The sequence below is a fragment of the Haliotis rubra genome, unplaced genomic scaffold (genome assembly GCF_003918875.1).
Source record: "Haliotis rubra isolate DU_JTF1 unplaced genomic scaffold, ASM391887v1 Scf381, whole genome shotgun sequence".
Taxonomy (NCBI): domain Eukaryota; kingdom Metazoa; phylum Mollusca; class Gastropoda; order Lepetellida; family Haliotidae; genus Haliotis; species Haliotis rubra.
In genome coordinates this window covers 278,195-300,910 of record NW_025767059.1, presented here as the reverse complement: position 1 = coordinate 300,910, position 22,716 = coordinate 278,195, and the positions used below count along the sequence as shown (strand labels likewise).

The 22,716-nt window shown below is 39.9% G+C and overlaps 1 protein-coding gene across 1 annotated transcript in view; it reads left to right on the top strand.

The window, feature by feature from the left end:
* Positions 1-22,716, top strand: part of LOC124286379 (cyclin-dependent kinase 17-like) — a 93,160-nt gene that overhangs the window by 53,096 nt on the left and 17,348 nt on the right. Inside the window, 2 exon segments of the mRNA XM_046722741.1 lie at positions 18,217-18,344; positions 21,495-21,617. Coding sequence (XP_046578697.1) covers positions 18,217-18,344; positions 21,495-21,617 — 251 coding nt within the window.

Genomic DNA, 22,716 nt, shown 5'->3' with positions numbered 1-22,716 from the left:
ATTGATGAAAGCAGCATAAAACCATTCTCATTCATTCAAGAAATAATCCACCAAAACTGCTTTCAGGTTTTTTTTCGATTTCCTATCCAGTCCATAGTTCAGGTATTTTTACCCTGTCAGTTGTACTGACCCCGCGGCCGTTGTGATAAGTGTCATTCTAAGATAAGAATCATGTGATGATTGCCATGTGATTATGTGCCTTGACTGCATGGGTTATGGCTCATACTATCAACCACTGGTTTCATCAGCCAGATTTCATCACTTACAGGCTGCTGTGATATATTTTGCTGACATCAGCAGAAAACAATTCACTGAATCATTCCCTTGCACAGTAGTTGTATACAGCTTATTTCATTTCTCACACATCACGCCAGAAACAGTCAACCAACCAGGAGTGTGATTTAGCTGTAAGAACATAATGTCTGAGAGTTAACTGGAATGGTCAGACTGCTATGTCAGTTCTGATGAGGCATATTTTTCATTGATTACAGGTTTCTATGTTGCTTTTCTGTGGACTGAATGTGTTAGAATCCGATATCCCTGTAGCTGGCTCTGTGTTGTGCGTCAATAGAAACGAAAAGCGTTCCTTGGCAACTGTACAGTTTCTTGACGTCTTCACAACATGTGTATTATTGAATACATTATTAGCATTATTACTGCTTGAAGGCCTTTTATGCATAGACGGTAGAGGGATCCAGCGGCCGCTAATTGGGTTTAATTGTGTCTGTGAATCTGTCTCGTTGGAACGTGTATGTTGATACACGAGTGATCATCATTGATGTCTAATGCATTCATGACTAGCTTAAGCGATGTTTTATTGGGTGTTTTTTCACATTCCCATGAAATATAATGACTTGCAGTCATATATATTTATGTTCATCTGGTCTCCATTAATTATGATATTACAAATAGAAGCCAGTGAAACTAGCAGTCCCTTGTGAAAACCAGATTTGATGAACATTTATGTGTCTGTTATTTCATTTACAAAAAAGATGATGATGTTTCCAAGATTATTAATGAATAATTAATTGCTGTCTGAGTGTTATTACATATTACATGAGAATATAACTAAATATTAATTACAACAGCAATTCTAAGGCTTGAATTAGCTACTGGAGAAAAACTTAATGAAGATTTTAAATTGATGGAAAAGATGTTATTGCGATAATGAAGTTATTTAAAAAAGTGAGTACTTAAAGAATATACATTGCTGCCAGGAAAATGATACCAGGTTACTGAAGATACACCAGGCGTAAACAATGAATCTGGTGTTTATTGTTGCCAGGTGTGGATGTAACAGCTAAATAAACACCTGTGTCCAGATTGAAATCTGACCTCTTGAGATATTCTCCTTTGGAATATAGTACCTGGACCTTTCATTCATGGCAGACTCCCTTTCCTTCATTGTGAACTAGCTGTCAGGAGAATAGTTTGTTTTTCCTGCATATCGAGTAGTGTTCATTCACAATACTACTTTCCTGCCAACTGTTCTCCATAACCATGATGGGTATTTGATGGAAAGAGTGCTTTGTGTTTGTTGTTCCATCTGCTGTGCATACCCCCTGGGGCTGTTCCATCTGCCATGCACACTCTTGGAAGCATTCCATCCATTAAGCTGCAGATTCTTTAGATCAAATATCTTCTGGTATTTGTTTTAGTTATGTCTTGTGCCTGTGGACTGTTGATAGAAAATAATTTCTTAAAATGTAAAACTTTGAAATAGGATAGCATAATTTGCTTATATTGATGATGGGTGATATTGATACAGCGATTTATTTTAGTTTGGGCATACTTTTGAAACAATTTGTAATACAAAGAAGTTTGTGATTACAGAAGGCAATGTCTGGAAGCTCATCTTCAAGAAAAGTGAGCCCTATATCTTCCAACATCAGACGGGGCAGTGGGGTAGTCCAGTGGTTAAAGCGTTGGCTCGTCACACCGAAGACCCGGGTTCGAATCCCCACATGGGTACAATGAGTGAAGCCCATTTCTGGTGTCCCCCGCCGTGATATTGCTGGAATATTGCTAAAAGCGGCGTAAAACCAAACTCAGTCAGTCAGTCAGTCCAACATCAGACTGGCATGCCAGTGGAGTTACTAACTGTGAAACCCAGCTCACTCAGTCATGCAAAACTTACTCCACTGGGGAAGGAGATTTGGAGGAGCTTTACCTTATCATGATTATATGAACATTATGACCTCTGTTTCACTAATTTGCTCTAAACTGAAGAACAAATTTTCCAATTGAATACCGGTACTCTGAACATGCATAGTTTGTGGCTTTCATGCCACAAGCGAGTCTGCCTCCTAGGCCCCAGAGAATAAATTAAATTGCCTGAGCTCAATTCCCAGGAATTAAGGATGGTTCTGGGCTCCATTTGGATTTGTTTTATATATATTTCCTAATAAGATAACTGGTTTCTGGTTTCGGGCAACATGTTGAACTTGTGGGAGAAATTTCTGAAAGTCGTATGTACAAAAAAAGGTATGCAACAGTTTAGCATTGAGTTTCTTTGAAGATATTTCTTGTTCTTTCCCCAACATTGAAACTTCATACCACTACTTTTCAATTGTGTTTTGAGTTGCTGGAAGGGATGACACCACATCCCAGTGCATGTCATTAATGTTGGGGGCTGTTGGTTTGCCTAGTGGTTAAGGTGTTCGCTCATCACAGGGAAGACGTGGGTGTGAAGCCCATTTCTGGTGTCCCCCACTGTGATATTTCTAGAATATCAGGGGTGGAAATAACCCATTGCCCTACGCCCGAGTCCAGTGTTTTTTTCTGTCGGGCAAGCAAATTTGTATATCACACTGTACTGGTGTCCAGTTGATATTCCAGTGTTAATTAAATTGTTAATTTAAAAAATCAACAAGAAAACGGACGGTATCGTGGAAAAATTATCAGGGCAAGTGATTTTACATGTGCGACTGTACCGGAGTACACTAGCAATTTTAAAGTTATTTCCAACCCTGAATATTGCTAAAAGCAGCGTAAAACTAAACTAAACTAACTCACTCACTCACTCACCCATTAATGTTGACTATACGCGTGTCTGAAGGACAGACAGTGCTCTGACAGGAAGGCACTCCGACATAGCATGGCAGCACAAGTTGATCTATGTCACTGTAGGTTAAGTCTACAGGATTACTCAGTTAGGTCAGGGCCAGATACTGTTACACGCAAAGCAAGATGTGACTTAACTGAAAGATTGATGACTGTAGCAGGAAACTACAGTCGTTAACTGCTTGACATTTCAAGGTCCCGGTTCAGGATCACACATCACATCATGAAAAAGATGGCTAGAAACACTGGTTCTATTCTCAATGATCTCATTAAAACAAGAACGGAGAATATTTAGTTTGAGCTGTATGATTGTACCCAGTTATATCATCAAAGCAGGAGGTATGGTTGTTGTGATCATAATTGTTCTCACCCATACATTACAAGATTTTTGGTTGGTTGCTTTGTAGTTTAACGCCACACTCAAAAATATTCCAGCTATATGGCGGTGGTCTGTAACTAATTGAGTCTGGACTAAACAATCCAGTGATCAACATCATGAGCATTGATCTACGCAACTGGGATACGATGACATGTGTCAACCAAGTCCGTGAGTCTGACCACCCGATCCCGTTAGTTGCCATTTATGACAAGCATTGGTTGCTGAAGACCAATTCTAACCCAGATCTTCACAGGTTAGAACATTTTTTGGATGCAACACTTATAGTTAACTAATATAAGTTGTGCAACTGACTTGGGCACCCAAATTTGCTGTGTCTTGCTTCCCCTTAGTGTACCAGAATCCGGTGATGTTAGGTTCTAATCGGACATTCACTCTTTTGATTCTTAGTTTGACACACCCAATCAGGTGGTGCAGTTGTCTTGGCATCCAAATTTGCTGTACTGTGTTGTTTCCCCTTAGTGTACCAGGATCCTGTGATCTTTGCTTCTTATCCATTTACTGATTCCTGGTTGGACTTACCCAAATCTGCTGTGCTGTGTTGATGCGTAAACATCATGGATGATTTCAACTCTCCTCCCACATGAAGTTGACATGCCGTGATGTAACAGAAATACCATTCAAATCAGTTTAAGAACCAACTCACTTCACTCAAGCATGTGGTGCTTGGCACCTATCAAAGCTGGTATCCAGCTGGTATTTCAAAAACAGATCTGTCAGCACCTAGGATCACTAACAGTTCACACTAATGCAATACTCAGGATAAACCTTCAACTTCAATCAATATACAGGACAAGGCCTTACGACCTGGATTTCTAGTTTTATTTACCTTATAGAAGGTTCAGTGAAGATAATCTTTTGCCAATCAGGTGGGAATGAGCTTCTGTTTGCTTACATCTAGGTGATCTGTGAGGATGCTAGAGTCTCTTAATTAAGTACATCTTCCATCTTGTTGGTGTTCGTGATGAAATCAGAGTGCTATTTCAGAAATTGATGGCACTGACACAGGGTGTAATTCTCTATTCAAGACAGAATGTCTGTCGAGTTGGTCAAGTCTGTTAAATACAATACTTTATTCTAATTTAGCAAGCTATTTTGAATGCTTGCACAGTCTGTGACTGTATCATCCAAAAACTGTTAACTAGAATTTCCTTGATCTGGTAAAATCAGCTAATTCTTATCCATATATTAAGACTATGATGAAAATTAGGCACGTAGACCTACGTGATTATTCTTTTACAATTCTTGTGCTGGTGGCGTTTGTTCCTGAGTTTGACCTTGCCGTTATAAGATGTGGATGGTGTGATAACAAAGAGGATTGTGTATTATGTCTAATTCCTCATCACCTATACTGATGTTGCACGCTTGTACTATAGAATCTGGTATCATGATCCTCATCTTTGTAGCAAGTGGATGGTCATTTGTTGCAGTACCATTCGTGACAAATGAAACTGAAGTAATGACAGGATTTAAGTACTTTGTCCATCTTCTTAATGAACATGCAAACTCTGCCGGTCTTCAGGCCAATCCTACATTGATAGCATACAGTTTGGTACATATCAAAAAGTGGGGTTGAGACCTGCTGATAGGCTTGTAAGGGACACAATTCATGAAATGCATGCTTTTGCAAAGGAATATCTGCTAAGATTCTGGGAAGGACTCATTGTTTATCATATAGGGTAAAATCATTGATGTGATTAAATGGAAGCATGTAGTTAATGGTAAAGTCCATCCATTATGTCTCTCGTTCACTTCCTGGTTTGAAGTCAGTGAACAATGAATGAAACCAACACTAGTGGTTTCCATTGATGGAAGGAAATTAGTATCAAGTGATGATATTCATTTACACAAAGTCTCCACGACTCAGTGTTATTACATCATCGTTAGCTGTTGCTCTAATCTGTCTCAGTGTTTGAATCATATTATTTTCCATTCTGCCTAACCTTATCTGTAACGCTTAAGCTCTGTCTGTGATGCAAGAGTCCTAAATAAGCAAGTCTAGATTTTCCATAGGTTCAGAATCTCCCACCTCTCTGGAGCTCCTTGTCAAATTAAGGCCAGACCAATTTTATTTCTTGTTTACGGATTTTTGTCCTCAGAAAACCTAAAGGCAGGATGGAAAAAAATAAAAATAAAAATCACTAGTCAAATTAATTTTCCTTTTAAATACTAAAAGTATTTTGTTTTGGGCATTTTATGAAGTTTATATGGGGCAGAAAACAATCAAATTTTTTGTTGTAAGTTTACATTTTTGGCCAATAAAAACATGAGGATTTATTTTTTGAGCAGGGAAAATGAATTTGTTTCTTCTTATTCTTGAAAACATGTGACCGGCAGATCCGTAAAACAAGAAATAAAATTGATCTGGCCTAGATGAGTTATTTGTTGTCAAAGCTATATATATTTTCAAGACTAAACATTAGTCTATGGCTGCTCAATTCCGCTGCTTGTTGACCCTTCGATTTCTGGTAACTGACCTGCCAGTTGAAGATGGAGTGAAAATAAATGTGTTGAAGTCAACATGTAGATGTGTGCCTGTGGTTCAGAGACACCTGTGGAAGCCATGTCGGGCAGGGGAGGTTTCACCAAGGAGAACACCCTCTGTCTCCACTATGTCTGCTATGGGGAGAATGTCTGCCTTGTCAGCAATGCTAAACTATCCATGCTGCATGTTTCCTGAGCTAGCTCCTGTGAATATTCCTCTTTGCATGCACACACTTCAAGAGGAGGGCCTGTGAAGAATTTCTGTGGCAAGAATTCCTCAGTTTGAATTTTTGCTTTGAATTTGAACATTCTGTCCATCCTCAAATAACAATAAGTAGTCTCTTAAAAGGAAATGCTCACTGAGTGTGCATACAAGCTGAAAACAGAATAAAGGATGGTAGGGTTTAGTGTCATACAGGCCCATCCAAGTCTACAGGTGTTGGCAAGACTAGACTACTGCTGTTAGTGTAGAGAGTCACTGGGCTCATTTATATTATATTATATACCATTCAAAAAAAGTAGGGGATATTGGATATACAGCAAGATTGATAAATGCAAATGATGAAGCCAAGGAGGAAACAGATGATGAAGAGAAATTCAGGGAAAATGTGACAATTTATTCCATTCCTTTGGAAATGTTTCATCTGTATGGATATATATTACCTTTTCTCATATGCATTGGCATTGGCTAGTGGTATGCTTGAAAAATGGAATATCCTCTACTTTTTTTTAATGGTATATTTTTTAAGATTATTTAAAAGGTAATTCTGTTGATGTGTTTGGTTCAGAGACCAGATGTTCGTCTAGGACTGGGGAATCCAGGTATATAAGATCTTCGTTATGTTTTCTGACTCACCTTCTCTTGGGATGTATTAAGGTTCGGCAAGGCAGGAGATTAGGAAATAACAGGAGAGCAATATTATGTAGTGAATGTATATGTTTCTTGAAGCGTATGTATACAAACTGATCCTTCTTGTGTGTTGAGTTGCACAGTCTCAAATGGGATTGGTCTTGGAATGGTTTTGCCAGAATTTGAATGGAAGATAGTTCTCTATACAGTGACATTCACTGCTAATTTGTCTTTAGCAGGAGTTTCCATGGATATTTGAGATTGTTTTATATAATGATGTTGATATGTCACCTCTCATAATCACAGCGGCGGTGGGTTAGTGTAGTGGTTAAAGTGTCCACTCATCACACTGTAGATCCGGGTTCAATCTCCACATAGATACAATGTGTGAAGCCAATATCTGGTGTCCCCTGTCGGTATATTGCTGGAATATTGCTCAACGTGGCATAAAACCATACTCACTCACCCATAATCAATGACGGTCCTCATATAGCCCCAATGATTTAGAGGGGCGGTGGGGTAGCCCAGTGGTTAAAGCGTTCGCTCATAACGCCGAAGACCCGGGTTCGATACCCCACATGGGTACAATGTGTGAAGCCCATTTCTGGTGTCCCCCGCCGTGATATTGCTGGAATATTGCTAATTGCGGCGCGTAAAATTAAACTCACTTACTCACTTACCCAATGATTTAGATGGTCTTAGATTCAAACACTGTAGTAACAAATCTCAAGTACCAAGGACCACCTGAATTTTGAACATTATAGATATCAGCTTACGTTAACAAGAAACATTCCACCAATGGATGCAGGGAATGTTCTGTGTGTGACTGACCTTCAGTTTGGTAAGAAATGAAGCAGGCGTATGACAACCCTCTAATGGTGATGCCTATTAAGGGAATTGAAGAACACACATTTTGTGTTTGTACTTCTGCCTGAGCATATCAGCTCTCTTGTTGAGTGTTGGCAACCTTGGGAGCTGGGAGGCCTATTTTTGTCCAACATGTGGATCAGCTGAGAGGTTCTTATGTGGTCATTCCCCTCTTCTATCTCTGTCTCTATCCCCTTCTGTATCTCCCAATGTGCAGTTGCTTCACATCAGTTGTGGCAAGATAAACCAACGTTGTTAAATGTTCATTTCCTGCGAGCTTCGTACTTCGCAGATAAATCTGCTCCCCATGCTAAGAGGGGAATAAAATTCAGATTTGAGAAATCAAAACATTAATGAATTCTGAATGCTACTCACATTAACGTCATTGCGATATCCGATTACAGCCGAGTTGATAAATAACATGCCGGCTGAGCTCCACTGTACTTGGTGTTATATCAGTGTTATTTTTAGATTATTTATCCAAGTCCTGATACACAAGAAACATATGAAACTTGTTCATTTCTTCATGATGTATTTTCTGGGTTTTTTGAGTAAAGTAAAACCAAATGTCTTTTACTCTTCCTGTATTTTTGATAATTATGATTTGTATTAGAAGAAATCTTTCTGGGAAATTATTCTCAAAATTCTGACAAATTTCAGAAATTTGATAAGGCTGAACTTGTAAACGGTATAATATACTACTCAAAAGTAGTGAAGAACACCCGATACTTTCATATTACTATAGTTAACCTGTCTTTTTTAATACTGTAGTAATATACTACTCACACTTTGTTAAGGATCACAAAAATTCCCATCCTCGATAATCTCCAGGGTATACGTTACGATCACTCTCCACTATACCCTGGATGCATCCACGACTTGGCCCGATAATTATATTATCTCCCTTTGCTGGCTCTGCATTCTCACAGTAGCCAATCAGCTAAGCCGCCATTACATCCGAGCTTGCCAGTGTCAACAAAGATAGCGGTCACAGTCGCGTAGGTTTGTTCACAGTGCCGCTCAGATTTTTGGAGAAATAATACAGACACATTGACAGATCTGAAACTTTAAAATAATATGTAAAAGAACTCCTGCCTCTTTCAGAGTACCTCTGCATCAATTGTGTTGCTAAGTTTAAACGGCTAGATAATTTAAGAAGCGTAAGTGAGTTGTGATTGGTTCGCTCAACTTCCCAGCGTAGACACCTGATTGGATAAAAAGCCAGCCAAGGGAGGTTATAACATCATTGGGCCAAGCCTCGGATGCATCCAGGGTATAGTGGAGAGTGATTGTAACACATACCCTGGAGATTATCGAGGATAAACGTAGATTTATAATTTGAAATTGTATCCATTTAAAACTGGATAAATAGTAATATGGTAACCCTTCTTTAGGCAAACAGCCACTTTAATCTAACCTTATGCACTTGATACATGAGTAACCATAATAATGGTTTTCATGGCACCAATCAACCATTTTGCAAATCATGGAACGAGTCATTGACAAGTACACAACACCTGTCAATAGCAGGTACGGGATCCACAAGATGCAGTGACATACTGAAACCTAGGATCCATGCTTACAATAAGCTTAGATATTTAAACCAAATTGGACCCCACATCATAGTTTTTTGTTGAATCAATGATTTGATCCTTAGCAAAGTGTGAATAGTATATGAATGAAATCACTGCTTAACTTATTTATAGTAGCGTGTTAATCATTGACCTAAATTAACAAGAATTGAAATACCTTCACTCAAAAGACAATCAACCATGAAGATCAAATTTATCGTGGATAAGATGAAAAATGTGTTGATGTAATTTACAAACTTCACAAGTTGATTATTCACTGTAAATGTACCAGTCTCGGTGTACAGACACATCAGCATGGGGCTCCAGGCCTCCATTAGGCCCAGCCTAGTCTGGTAATTGGGACATTATTGCTGCATTTAGAACAGACAAGGATACCCATTCACAACTAGTTGGCCTTGATTTAAACCGTCTTACAGTCAGATTGATTTGAGCTGGACACTTCCGCTGACCATTGGGATGAGGGATTACAGATTTCAATGGGGCTGCTGATGGAGAATATCCTCCACAGCCAGTCCAGTTTTAGCTGAGCAGGGTGTAAGATGTCTAAATTGATGCTATTACGCTGTAATCTCAGTTGTGCTAGATAATGGCGAATCAATTTGTTGGTGTTAGAGAAACCACAAAGATGTAATTAATTATATCGAGGGGACTATATGATGGGACCCAGACACGGCCATCTGTGGTCAGTTTGATTCCTCCTTGGGTATTCCGCAGACAGATGGGAGGGTTGATTTGTTATTGTACCTTGCAGGTGGCGGCTGGGAAAATAATGAAGTCCCATCATGGTTTTCTGTAATTTGCAGGATATACCTGTTATTTTTTATGCGAAAAGTACTTGCTGTTGATCAGGATGAGCGAGTGGGTTAGGTTTGGGATCTCTTGAAGATATCTTAGGGCGCCAGGTTCTGTCAGCTTCGTGGTCGCAGCTCCCCGCTGACTTTACTTCTGCCGCCAGTTGCCTGTTGTAGAGGAATTTCTTCCTGTTGATCCAAGTTGAATCCATGTGACTGTTAAAATAGAAATAATAGCTGTGTCTTTAGAAATAATGACATCTGCTGCTGTTGTGTCCTTAGACTTGCTCCAAGACTGCAGGGGCGGTGGGGTAGCCTAGTGGTTAAAGCGTTCGCTCGTCACGGCGAAGGACCGGGTTCGATTCCCCACATGGGTACAATGTGTGAAGCCCATTTCTGGTGTCCCCCGCCGTGATATTGCTGGAATATTGCTAAAAGCAGCATTAAAACCAACTCACTCACTCACTCCAAAACTGCATGATATGTTTGATCTGTAAATAGTCAAGTCTGGACCAGAAAATCCAGTGATCAACAGCATAAGTATCGATCTACACAACTGAGATACGATGACAACTTCATGATATGTCAATGGATGTATAGAACTCTTTCCTCATATTAGACGGGGGCGGTTGGGTAGCCTAGTGGTTAAAGCATTGGCTCGTCACGCCGAAGACCCGGGTTCGATTCCCCACATGGGCACAATGTGTTAAGCCCATTTCTGGTGTCCCCCGCCGTGATATTGCTGGAATATTGCTAAAAGCGGCGTAAAACTAAACTCAGTCAGTCAGTCATATTAGATAGGTCAAGTTGAGCTGGGACAACTTGTACTTATTATTTTTATGATTTAGCGGTTTTTATTAAACTAAATATCATTGACTTCAAGACCTATATAATATTACTTACAGATTACCATCATACAGCTGGAATGTAGTGCTGCACTATACAACAAACAATGGCGCCAGTATTGTACCATAGGCTTTTTGTTAAAACGTTCATACTAAAGGGCTTTGTGAATAAACGAGTGAAGAGTTTTTTAAACTTCACAATTAGATATTTATTCATTTGACATTATGGTTATCAGTCAAATCCAAAAAAAAATATGTCTGTCATTAAATGACATTGCTACAATCTACTGTTGGCTACAGGAACATAAAATGTCAGAAAAGTAATCATGTTGAGACCATGGAACCCATAAGGCCGACAACAAACAATTATTAGATAGTGTCATGGTGTTCCTTTGTTTTCCACAGTAATATTTACCTGTGAAGATGCGGGATAGAATTGATCTTCAGTAACCCATGCTTGTCCTAAGAGGCGACTAATGGGATCAGGTGGTCAGGCTCGCTGACTTGGTTGACACATGTCATCGGTTCCCAGTCTCGTAGATCGATGCTCATGCTGTTGATCACTGGATTGTCTGGTCCAGACCGCCGTCATTTAGCTGGAATATTGCTGAGTGCAGCGTTAAACAACAAACCAACATGGCAGTATTTCTGATTTGATGAGAGAGTTTAGTTTGTATTGTCACTCAGACCACCCAAGTGAAAATAACAGAATACTTCCAGCTTGTTCTGATATCCATGAACCAAATAACTATTGACATTGAAACATGATTCAACGTTATTAATTTCAACTAAAGCAATAATTCAGGAGTTCCTACAGATAGATTTATATTTATAGAGAAACTCAACTCAAAAACACCTGTTCTCAACACTGATACTCCGTGAATCATTCATATACTTTTCACCGTTATTTTGTCTTTTATGCCCATGGCATATGCTTCAGTTTAGAGTGAATATTCTATAGCATTGATAATATATATTCAATATGACGTATACAATGTAGTCTGTTTTAAGCAGAGATTTCTTATGATTATTGAAAGGATTTTGATTTATTATTCAATGTTTCGTATCCAGGTATGAATTATAGATGTGATCGTTACTCCATTTGTTTCTTCCTGGGTAAGTAATACGGGATATGGCAACAGAGGAAAACAGGTGTTTACATGGTAGGGTTACCTCCCTTATTGCTGGTTAATCGAAATCTATTTGCAGATCAGTTCATGGCTTATCTCCGAGTCATCAGGCTGTTAGTATTTTACAACACAGAACCATTAACACAGACAAGGGGGCCATAAAACCCCCATTTCCTTTTATCACACAGAACGAGACCATTTGATTCCTTCTTGTCCAATATTATAAATATCCTGTTGAATGTTATGCGCTTGGCAGAGAAGGGTGCTTTTTGCGGTAATGTTGGGTTTCTTTTAAGTGGGGAGTCTTTGTGTTTAGATGTGTGACGTCAATGGCGATATTGGTTTGAGCAGCATTAACAGTGTCTATGAAAGCTGGGGGATATTGACATTGAGAGAAGAAGCACAGCCTATTGTTATCAGTCTGTTATTGTTGGTAGAAATGGCAAAACTTGGCGTGCTTCAGCTGATAGTGTTTCACTGATGCACTGTGTGCCCGATTGTGATTGCATCCTTATAGATGTGTAGAATACAACATTGTATCATAGTGGGTCTGTGGGGTAGCCTAGTGGTTAAAGCGTTCAATCGTCACGCCAGTTATCCGGGTTTGATTCCCCACATGGGTACAATGTGTGAAGCCCGTTTCTGGTGTCCCTGTCGTGATAGTGCTGGAATATTGCTAAAAGCAGCATAAAACCATACTCACTACAATTAGAGGGGATGTTTCTATTGGGACAGTTTCCTTTTCATGATGGCCATGATAGCATGTCATTTTTATAACCTTTTTGATGGTATAAATATAAGATATGATATATTTATGTAATATATATATAATAGAATTGGTCTTCAGCTACACATAAGAGGCGACTAATGGGATTTGTAACTCACTGACTTGGTTGACACATGTCTTTGTATCCCAATTACATAGATCGATGCTCATGATGTTGATCACTGGATTGTTTGGTCCAGACTCAATTACAGACTGCCGCCATGTAGGTGGAATATTGCTGCATGCATCATTAAAAAACAAACTATACATGTAACCACCAAATGTAAAAAACACAAATGGAATAATGTGTAACTAAACTTTGTTTGCTATAGATAGCACATATCGTTTATCTTTTCAGTATCTTTCTGTGAACAATCTTCCTCAAATGCACGTTCCTAAATATTTTTTGTAGAATCCTATTTGTAGAACCTCATTTTGATTTCCTGTATTGACGATAATTTGACTATTTCTGAAACGAGTAACCTTTCTGTCAACATGGAGAAAGGCACATCCGCCATGCCATCAGCGATCTGCAGACCAGAAGATAATAGTCCGAACATCCTCCCTGTTGTAACTGTATATCCCGACTGTCTGTAGTCCGGCCACACACATCATCAGTGTCTTGTGAAAGAACATGATTCAGACAGGAAACTGACGACTGTTTGATGTGTCACATATGACGTCAATTGCTCCCTCAGGCAGCCGCTTGATAGCTCTCTATCAGGAAACAATCATCCATATACGATACTGGTGATATTTTGTCTGTAGATCGTGAAGGAGTCTTCTTTGTAACATGAACAGCCACAGTGCGAGCAGTAGCAGGCTACGGTTTGAGGCGACGTGGGATGAGTTTGTTTCATCAATTTGTCGTTTTCATCTTTTGGAGATTAGAAATGAATTTCTCATTGCTGTTTATATTTTTAGGGAGTTTGCGATATTTTGAGTTGGTAAATATTTTGTTTTGAAAATATGTGTTCAAAATATTTCAGCATTTGTCTGAAGGTATCAGTTTGCATCAATATGTTTTGAATCCAATAAACCTGATTCGGGACACAGCATCATTTTCAGTCTAGACTTATTTCATTTGGGGCTTTAACATAGTGAGTGAGTGTTTAGTGAGTGTGAGTGTGACTTATATTTATTGCCACATCAGCAGTATTTCAGCCATATCGTGACGCGAAAAAAATAAACATCAATGACAAATACATTTCAACAGTAACATTGCATTCAGGACTGGGTGGAAGGAAAACAGGGACTCTGAGACAGGCTACTACATACCAGCAACAGTAGCAGCAGCAGCAGCAGCAATAGTCTGTCTCACAGTCCTTGAACCACATTATTTACCCTTCTCCCTAACCCTTTCTGAAATGTTAAATCCTAAATGAAGCAAGTCTAGATTCATCAGGTTCTGAATCTCCTGGGGCGGTGGGGTAGCCAAGTGGTTAAGGTGTTTGTTCGTCACAACAAAAGCCCAGGTTCGATTCCCCACATGGATACAATGTGTGAAGCCCATTTCTTGTATCCCTCGACGTGATATTGCTGAAATATTGCTAAAAGCAGTGTAAAACCCCAAAACCCAATTCACTCACTCACCCTGAATCTCACATGTCACTGGGGCTCCTTATCAGTTTGAAAGGAATTGTTTGTTTTCTATCAAAATTATATATATTCAGAGACTAAGCATTAGTCTACAGCAGCAATACCTCACTAGTACCTGTGCTATCTCACCTCTCCGACCTCTGGAGCCCCTCCCAGTATTAAAGTCCCCTGTGTTAAGTGCTGCTCACCCCTGACCCATGACGGTCTGGGTTAGATTTGATCTTCAGCAACTCATGCTTGTCGTAAGAGGCGACTAACGGGATCGGGTGGTCAGGCTCGCTGACTTGTTGACACATGGCATCAGTTCCCAATTGCACAGATCAATGCTCCTGCTGTTGATCACTGGATTGTCAGTTCCAGACTCGATTATTTACAGACTGCCACCATATAGCTGAAATATTGCTGAGTGACACATACAACTAAACTCACTCACCTCACCCACTGCTCACCCCTAGTTGAGTGGCGGAGACGCTCCAGGCAGAACATGTCAGCAGGTCACCGAGGACATGTTGTCTCCAGATGCACATCGCCTGTGTAGTTTCATGCTAGACAGATGGTAAATTGAGAAACTGTTGAACAGATACCAAAGTATTCTTTAAAGGAACATGGCCCAGATTTAATGGGTTCTGTTGGCCATATGCTTTCTTTAATCTGTGTTTGCAATTTAGGCATTGATGCAGTGGAGTGAGCATGTCTCTTTATGTCAATCAAATCTTCTATTTTCTTCTGCGTAAAACATTTAAATCTCTGTCTGCTCTGTGAGTTGTTGTTTGATTTTTGAATGTTCTGTTTCCTTTACTATTAAACTTTAAAAAATTGTCAGTTTGTCCTGAAAACATTGGATGCCGTATTCAGTGTAAATGATGTCAAACAACATTCATGAAGGAAGCATAACATGACATCTTCTCTATCATTGATGAGAGCAGGACAATATGTGAAACGGATGGAAACTGTGTCACAGATATAAAATTATAGATAAGACTTCCGTACTATTGTACTCTCCTAGTTGGATCAGCTGCATGTTGTCAGTACAGGAAATGAGACTGTTATTGTTTCTGGAAGATGAAAACCATCTGGTCTAAGGCTGCAAGGGGAAGTGTATGTGCCAACTCTTCCCCCTTGCCTCCCCTCCCTCCCTCACCCCTTCCTTAGCCCATTCAGTGTAACAACAGTCTGCCAGGACTTAATGGGCAGCAGTACAGGAGTTAGGCGAATCTCGGGAACTAGCATGAACCATGTTCACATACATCTCCAAAGTTTTTGACTATGGCCTCAACTGGATCGGATGTAACTGTCGCAGCAGAAATAGGAGGAATGCAGGTAAGGTTACGTACATCCACACCACGCTTCCTTGTCTTTGGTGCAAGGTCGCTGACTCCAAACTTGTAGGAGAGCGGAGGTAATGGCCTGTGTTAGACACGATGGATGAGATCTTTCCACTAGATTTAGTTTCTGTTGTGCATCTTGAACATTCCGACACTAATTCTGCTATAACTCAGACCCTAGTGTTTGCTTGGGGTAGGTGAAGGCTTGCGTGTTTTCACACATGGTTCCAAAATGGCAGAATGACCCAGGAACATGGAACCAGGACAATTACCAACGTACTGTTACCTCCTTATGGGAATTGGTATGGAACCATATTGTAGAGATTCTTGCTCACGGCTGGCAGTGTGTCAGAATAGGTGCAGCTACCTTCTATAAATATATGACAATACTCAAGATGGAGAAAAGGCTTACCGAAGGCATTACATTATGATTTGGGAGATTTTAGTCCTTTGTGTGTACAGGGGAGGGCGGGAGTGGGGAGATGCTCCCTTCACGTGATGCTCACTGATGATGCTGGCCTTAACTCATGCCAACACTGATTGCTGGTGGGTCAAGGTGTGAGATGAAGGAGTGGAACTCTGGTGTACTGAATGAAGAGGTGACCTATTTTGTCCCGGTATCCAGGAGTATGATCTGGGTTATCTGTTAATGGTTGGCAGATCAGATGCCAGCTGTGATTGAGTTACAAGTGGTTATATATGTACACTGAAGCAGCAGCATTCTCAATACTGGGTGTCTGATAGGGAAATGCTGCTGGTACTGTGGAATCCAGGATTCTGGTATATATTACTGTGGGTTTCCCAAATAGAAATTATCTGCATGAAATGAGGTGGAATGTGAAGATATGAAAAGGATTTAGCTGGAAAGATAAATATGATGGAGTCTGAATTGAGCTCTTGTGTTTTCTGCTCTTATAGTCAGCCTTTCTTTTGCCATCTGTATCAGATATCATGAACCAGTTACGACAGTTCTTTGGTAACTGATGTACCGGTATGCTTGCGAACTGTAGACTTCAACTGGATCCATATTTGGAAAGTTTTTATAGAAATATCATCATTGAATTCTTAAATATATTTGTTTATTTTACCTAGCAAAAACTAATGTTTGAACAATATATTGTTGAATAGAATAAATAAACAACAATCCATTAATCTGCAGTACCTCGGGAAGGTCTGTGTCAGAACTGATGTTCAGCAACCAATGCTTTAGCCTAGTGGTTAAAGCGTTCTCTCGTTACGCTGACAACCTGGGTTCAATTCCCCACATGGGTACAATGTGTGAATCCCATTTCTGGTGTCCCTTGCCATGATATTGCTTGAATATTGCTAAGAATGGCGCGTAAAACTAAACTCACTCACTCACTAAACATCAACCAAATATAATCCACAGTAGTCTGTACTTTGACAATTTATAAAAGTGTTAAATCTTGAGTAGTCTGTCATACAGACTCTGAAACAAATACACCCAATGCTGTCCATGCAAGTCCATACTGTGTGGCAAGTCTAGATTACCACAGTGTCAGTTCTGAAAATGAAGAAGGAAAATGTAAATATGTTTAATAAAGTTAGCTCGATTAATAGTCATATGTTTGTGATGCAGTGTTGTGAAGGCCTGTATCCCTCCAGCTGATGTGTTACGTGGAACAGATGCTTCTAGGCAGGGGAGTTAACTTAGTACCAGGGGAGATTACTCATTTACTCATTGCTCACCTATTAAACAATTCTGCCCCAAAGGATGACTGTATCACAGCTGGGGGGACTCAATATACAAGGAATTGTTGGTTTCTATCAAAGTAATATATATTTAGAGACTAAGTATGGGGACTCCTCCAGCGCCAGGAACAAGAGTCAAATATCCAAGATATTTATATGGATTAAACTTCTTTATAATTTCCCTCACAACGTTTGATTGAGACCATTCCAGGTCTCCTTCATCAGGTGATGAAGGGACCTGGAATGAATTGTTATGAAGTAAATTATAAAGAAGTTTAATCCATAAAAAAATAACTTGGACATCAATGTACAACTTCTAAATGCCACTGAAAGACATCAAGAGTCAAATAGTTTTGCTGTAATGATATGTTATGTATATTGCATTGCTGTTTTGGGACTGGTTTCAGTGGTATAGGAAGGATCGGTTCAGGACATGTCAGTGACGATGCCAGAAGGTGTCACCTGTTAGTGTCACACATACTGTTTACTATATATTCTGTTTCCTAATGTCGTAAGAGGCAACTAACGGGATCAGGTGGTTAGGCTTGCTGACTTGGTTGACACGTCATCGGTTCCCAGTTGCGCAGATCGATGCTTATGCTGTTGATCACTGGATTGTCTGGTCCAGACTCGAATATTTACAGACCGCCACCATATAGCTGGAATATTGCTGAGTGCGGCATAAAACTAAACTCACTCACCGTTTCCTAATGACATGAATTGTCATTTTCCAGTTTTATGTGTGTTGTTGGTTTGTGGTTTATTATAAGCTAATTGTATTGCTTGTATTGCAGGCATTGTACACGAGAACCCCAGAATCGGATCTGATGGAGAAAGTGAGGAGGTATCAGTCACGTCGGACGAGAAAGAGGATGTCATCTCTCCCGTCCGACTCCGCAACAAACAGAGGAGGTTTAGTGAGGTAAGCTGTGTTGATAGTACGACAAGGGGTTGTTGTGCAGTGGAAATAAACATGTGCGGAGCTGACTAACAAATTTTATGTAACTGAAAACTATTACCTGTGAGAGAACTATGGATAATTTACAATAAACTAAACACGATTCTCTTAAAGTGTAGAAAATGAACTTTGAAATGAAACATCTAAATAAGGCTAATTGGCTAACCTCTAAACACCACAATATTCTAATACAAGTACAACAATCTAATGCCACAATAGCAAAATGAATCAGTCCTACAAGCCTATGGGACGAATGGGCCCGTTGTATCATTTACCACTGTCTTATATACCCAAAACTACTTTGAATTTCACGTGCACTCAGACCCACCTCCATGCGATACAACCAGAATGCACTGGGTGCATTTGGGCAAGCACTTTTAGTGAATAAAACCCAAAATGTTTTCAGAACAGGGGTTGTGGGGCAGTTCAGTGGTTAAAGCCTTCGATTGTGACACTGAAGACCCAGGTTTGATTCCCCAATGGGTACAATGTCCTCCTCCATGAAACTGCTGGAATATTGCTAAAAGCGATATAAAACCAGACCAGGTGTATGTCTTCCACAGTTACATAAGCTGTCAGGTCCCAATATGGAATACCCGTGAACGTCCGGGTTAGAATATTGGCCTTCAGTAACCCATGCTTTTCGTAAGACTAAGAGGCGACTAACGGGATCGGATGTGACAGACAACACAATTCTGGTGGTTAAAATTCTTCTTTTAATCTTCCAATCTCGCACGTGGTTTCCCACACTTCCACGGCGCACTGACCCCGAAACAAATATGGCTTCCTCTCGCGTAATCTTGGTTACTTCTCGTGATAGTCGAGATAGTCTCGAAACGATTTACAGGATGGTCAGTCTTGCTGACTTGGTTGACACATGTCATCATATCCCAGTTGCGTCGATCGATGTTCATGCTGTTGATCACTGGATTGTGTGGATCAGACTTGATTATGTAAAGACGGCCGCCATATAGTTAGAATATGGCTGAGTGCGGTGGTAAACAACAAACAAATACAAAAGTACAACCTGAGAAATTAACATATCCTTGACAGGGAACCATAAACCTGGTTTTGCTTGACATGGAGTGTTAAATAACACCATGCCACAGTTGCCACGTGTTCTGTGTTACCGTGGCATTGTCCTCACTTCAAACTCAACCAGCTGGTGTGGAAACAGTGTGGTCTACCAGAGGAATGAAATATCTGCCCTTATTTAGTTAACTCTAAAATAGTTTCTCCTTTGAAGTACACTGTCATCTGAATAGAACCAATGCAAGCACCAACCACCCTGCGAACATCCATTCACACAACATCACCTGAAGAAAGATGCTGTCAGGAAATGGTTTGCGCATGCGGGGAAAATGTCTTTTTTCAGGAAATGTGAGGACCGTCTCAAAAAGACTTTCAAAATGAAAGTGGATAATGTGGTGCGGTATATCTGAATTACATGAAAATAAATATATCTTTTGGTTTAAGGCTTTGAATTCTCATTCAAACAGATTATATTCCTGCTTTTGTTGTCTCCATACTCTAGCTAGTAGGTCTCACCTGGAACACTTCGGGCGTTCCACCTACATGAGTGAGTGAGAGAGTTAAAATTTAAAGTCACTTTGGCAATATTTCAGCCATATTGTGACTAAATCAAGTTATAGATTACTACAAAATAAAAGGTACATTATAGAAACCTGTCAACGAAGGACAGTAAAACAACTAGATTATCACAGATAAAAATTTAAGACTAGTAATTAAATCTAAAACCTTTTACCACCCACATGAAGCTAACATGCCTGCATACAATTGCAGTACTGTTCAAAGTGATATTAAACCCAACTCACTCACTTAAAACTTTGTACTCGTGAAGATCCAGCTTAGAATTGTTCTTCAGCAACCCATGCTTGTCATAAGAGGCGACTAAAGGGATCGGGTGGTCAGGCTCGCTGACTTGGTTGACACATGTCGTATCCCAGTTGCTCATGCTGTTGATCACTGGATTGTCTGGTCCAGACTCGATTATTTACAGACCACCGCCATATAGCTGGAATATTGCTGAGTGCGGCGTTACACAACAAACAAACCAAACCACTAAAATCTTTGAAGAAAACAATTTGTGGACAATCTAGTCAACAGCCACAGAGGTGTCAACCTCAATTGACGATCTGTTTCCATTTAGGATCCGATCTGTTTAAGATGTTCCCTTACAGTGTGGGGGAATATACTGGCATGTAGACCACCATGGAGTGATGGCCAGACTGTATAAAAAGTCTGAGCTTGCAATGATTTCCTCATTTCTAGAATGCAATCTCGTAAAGGTTGTATTAACACGTAATGCATACAGTGTTTTCATGTGCGAGTGTTAGAGTTGTGGTTTGCTAAACCAACAGGGAAAGAAGTGTTGCTAATTTAACTGATTGTAAATCCTACCTCACTATTTCTTGGTGTTCTTTCATCTTGCTGCAGTAATTGCGTTAAGAGTGTTTGCTGATTTGAGCCATGGCACAATCAGTGTGTTCAGAACAAAAAGCAAATCCTGTCCAATGATTCCAAGATATTCTTAGAGCTGGACAAGCACTGAGGAAGTTGGTTCAAGCGATTAGATCATACATATGTTCCAGAGTAAACCAAGTAGGATTTTATGTCTCGTGATAGCTAAAATCATATTACATTGTGGTAAATGGATGATTTCCTGTTACAAATTGCAGCCTCTTGTCATTCCATTGCAAATATGTACATATTTTCTTGATGATAGTGCACACCCAAGTATAATGTGCACGTCTTAGGGGATTCAGTATTTTGGAAAAATAGAATTTCAAGTATTATGTGCAGATGAAAATGCATTAGTTTGGAATGAATCATCAAAATTCATTATAGCATGTAAAATTCACATCCAGCTGTGTTTTTGGACAAGTTGTGTGCACATTACACAAGACAATACAGTTATCGGGGAAATTGACTAATTATTTCTAATTTGATAGCTCAGTGAAGTAAATCTACAATCTAAGCAAAATCTTAGTGATGTAAAGAATTGGTGTGATTTTCCTTTGGGATCGGATCGAAACTGCAACAATGGAAGCCATAATGTTGAATATGTGGAATAATGGTTTATTCTGTTTCCAGGAGGTGACAAAGAGGTTGTCTCTACCGGCTGACATCCGTCTTCCAGAAAATTTCCTAGCACGCCAAAATCTGACCCTTAGTCCCGATGGCCAACTGTCACGGAGGTCACGGAGGAAGTCTCTGGTAGGCACATTTTGTCACAGCTATAGCAAGCTTTGTAATGATTTGATTGCATTGGGATTTTCGGGCTACAGACTGTCCTCAGTGTACCTGTTTCTCTACAAGAGGCGAATAATGTTGATTGGGTGGGGGTTTGTAGTGATGGTGTTGACAGGGAGATTGCTGCTGAGGTTGTACATGAAGGTGGACTGGGACATGGCTTCAGTTTTGTCTACTGTGTCATAGAACAGCAGTGTAAATGACCTTGTGTGAGATTTAATACCTGAACGAGATGTTTTTTGTCATTGCATCCTGAATGACTGGTAGTTCCTTTTTTGTCATTCATTGTGGTCAGTATTTTGTCTATATGACAGGGCGGTAGGGTAGCCTAGTGGTTAAAGCATTTGCTGATCACACCGAAGACCTGGGTTCGATTCCCCACATGGGTACAATGTGTGAAGCCCATTTCTGGTGTCCCTTGCTATGATATTGCTGGTATATTGGTAACAGTGGTGTAAAACTAAACTCACTGACTCACTTGACTATATTGCTTGCCTGTAAACTGTCTAGTCTAGACAAATCTAGTCAGGGATATTGTGAGCAAAGATCTACACCATCACCGTACAGTGACATGCTATCAAGTCTGACCATCAATGACACCCTTACAACTAGCAGAGCATGATGGAAACTTCTTCTCACCCAGAATCCCAACACGCTCGTGCTCATACTTTTAACCACTGGTTTCAAGTTCCTATGATTGTACTTAACAGGTTGGGGGCAGTGGGGTAGCCCAGTGGTTAAAGTGTTCGCTCATCACATCAAAGACCCAGGTTTGATTCCCTGCATGGGTACAATGTGTGAAACCATTTCTGGTGTCCCCTGCCATGATTTTGCTGGATTATTGTTAAAAAGTATGGTAAAACCATACTTACTGGATGCTTCAATAATGTTGCTGGGCTAAATTATTAGTAATATTCTCTATGTCATTATTGGCCAATGACTATATCTCTGTAGTGTTTGTGTGAAACAAGTCTTGACATCTCATTCCCTTATAGAAAATGTGATTATCTGACTGGTCTGACTTCAGCTGCTCATGTTTGTAATGAATTTCAATTTATGAAAT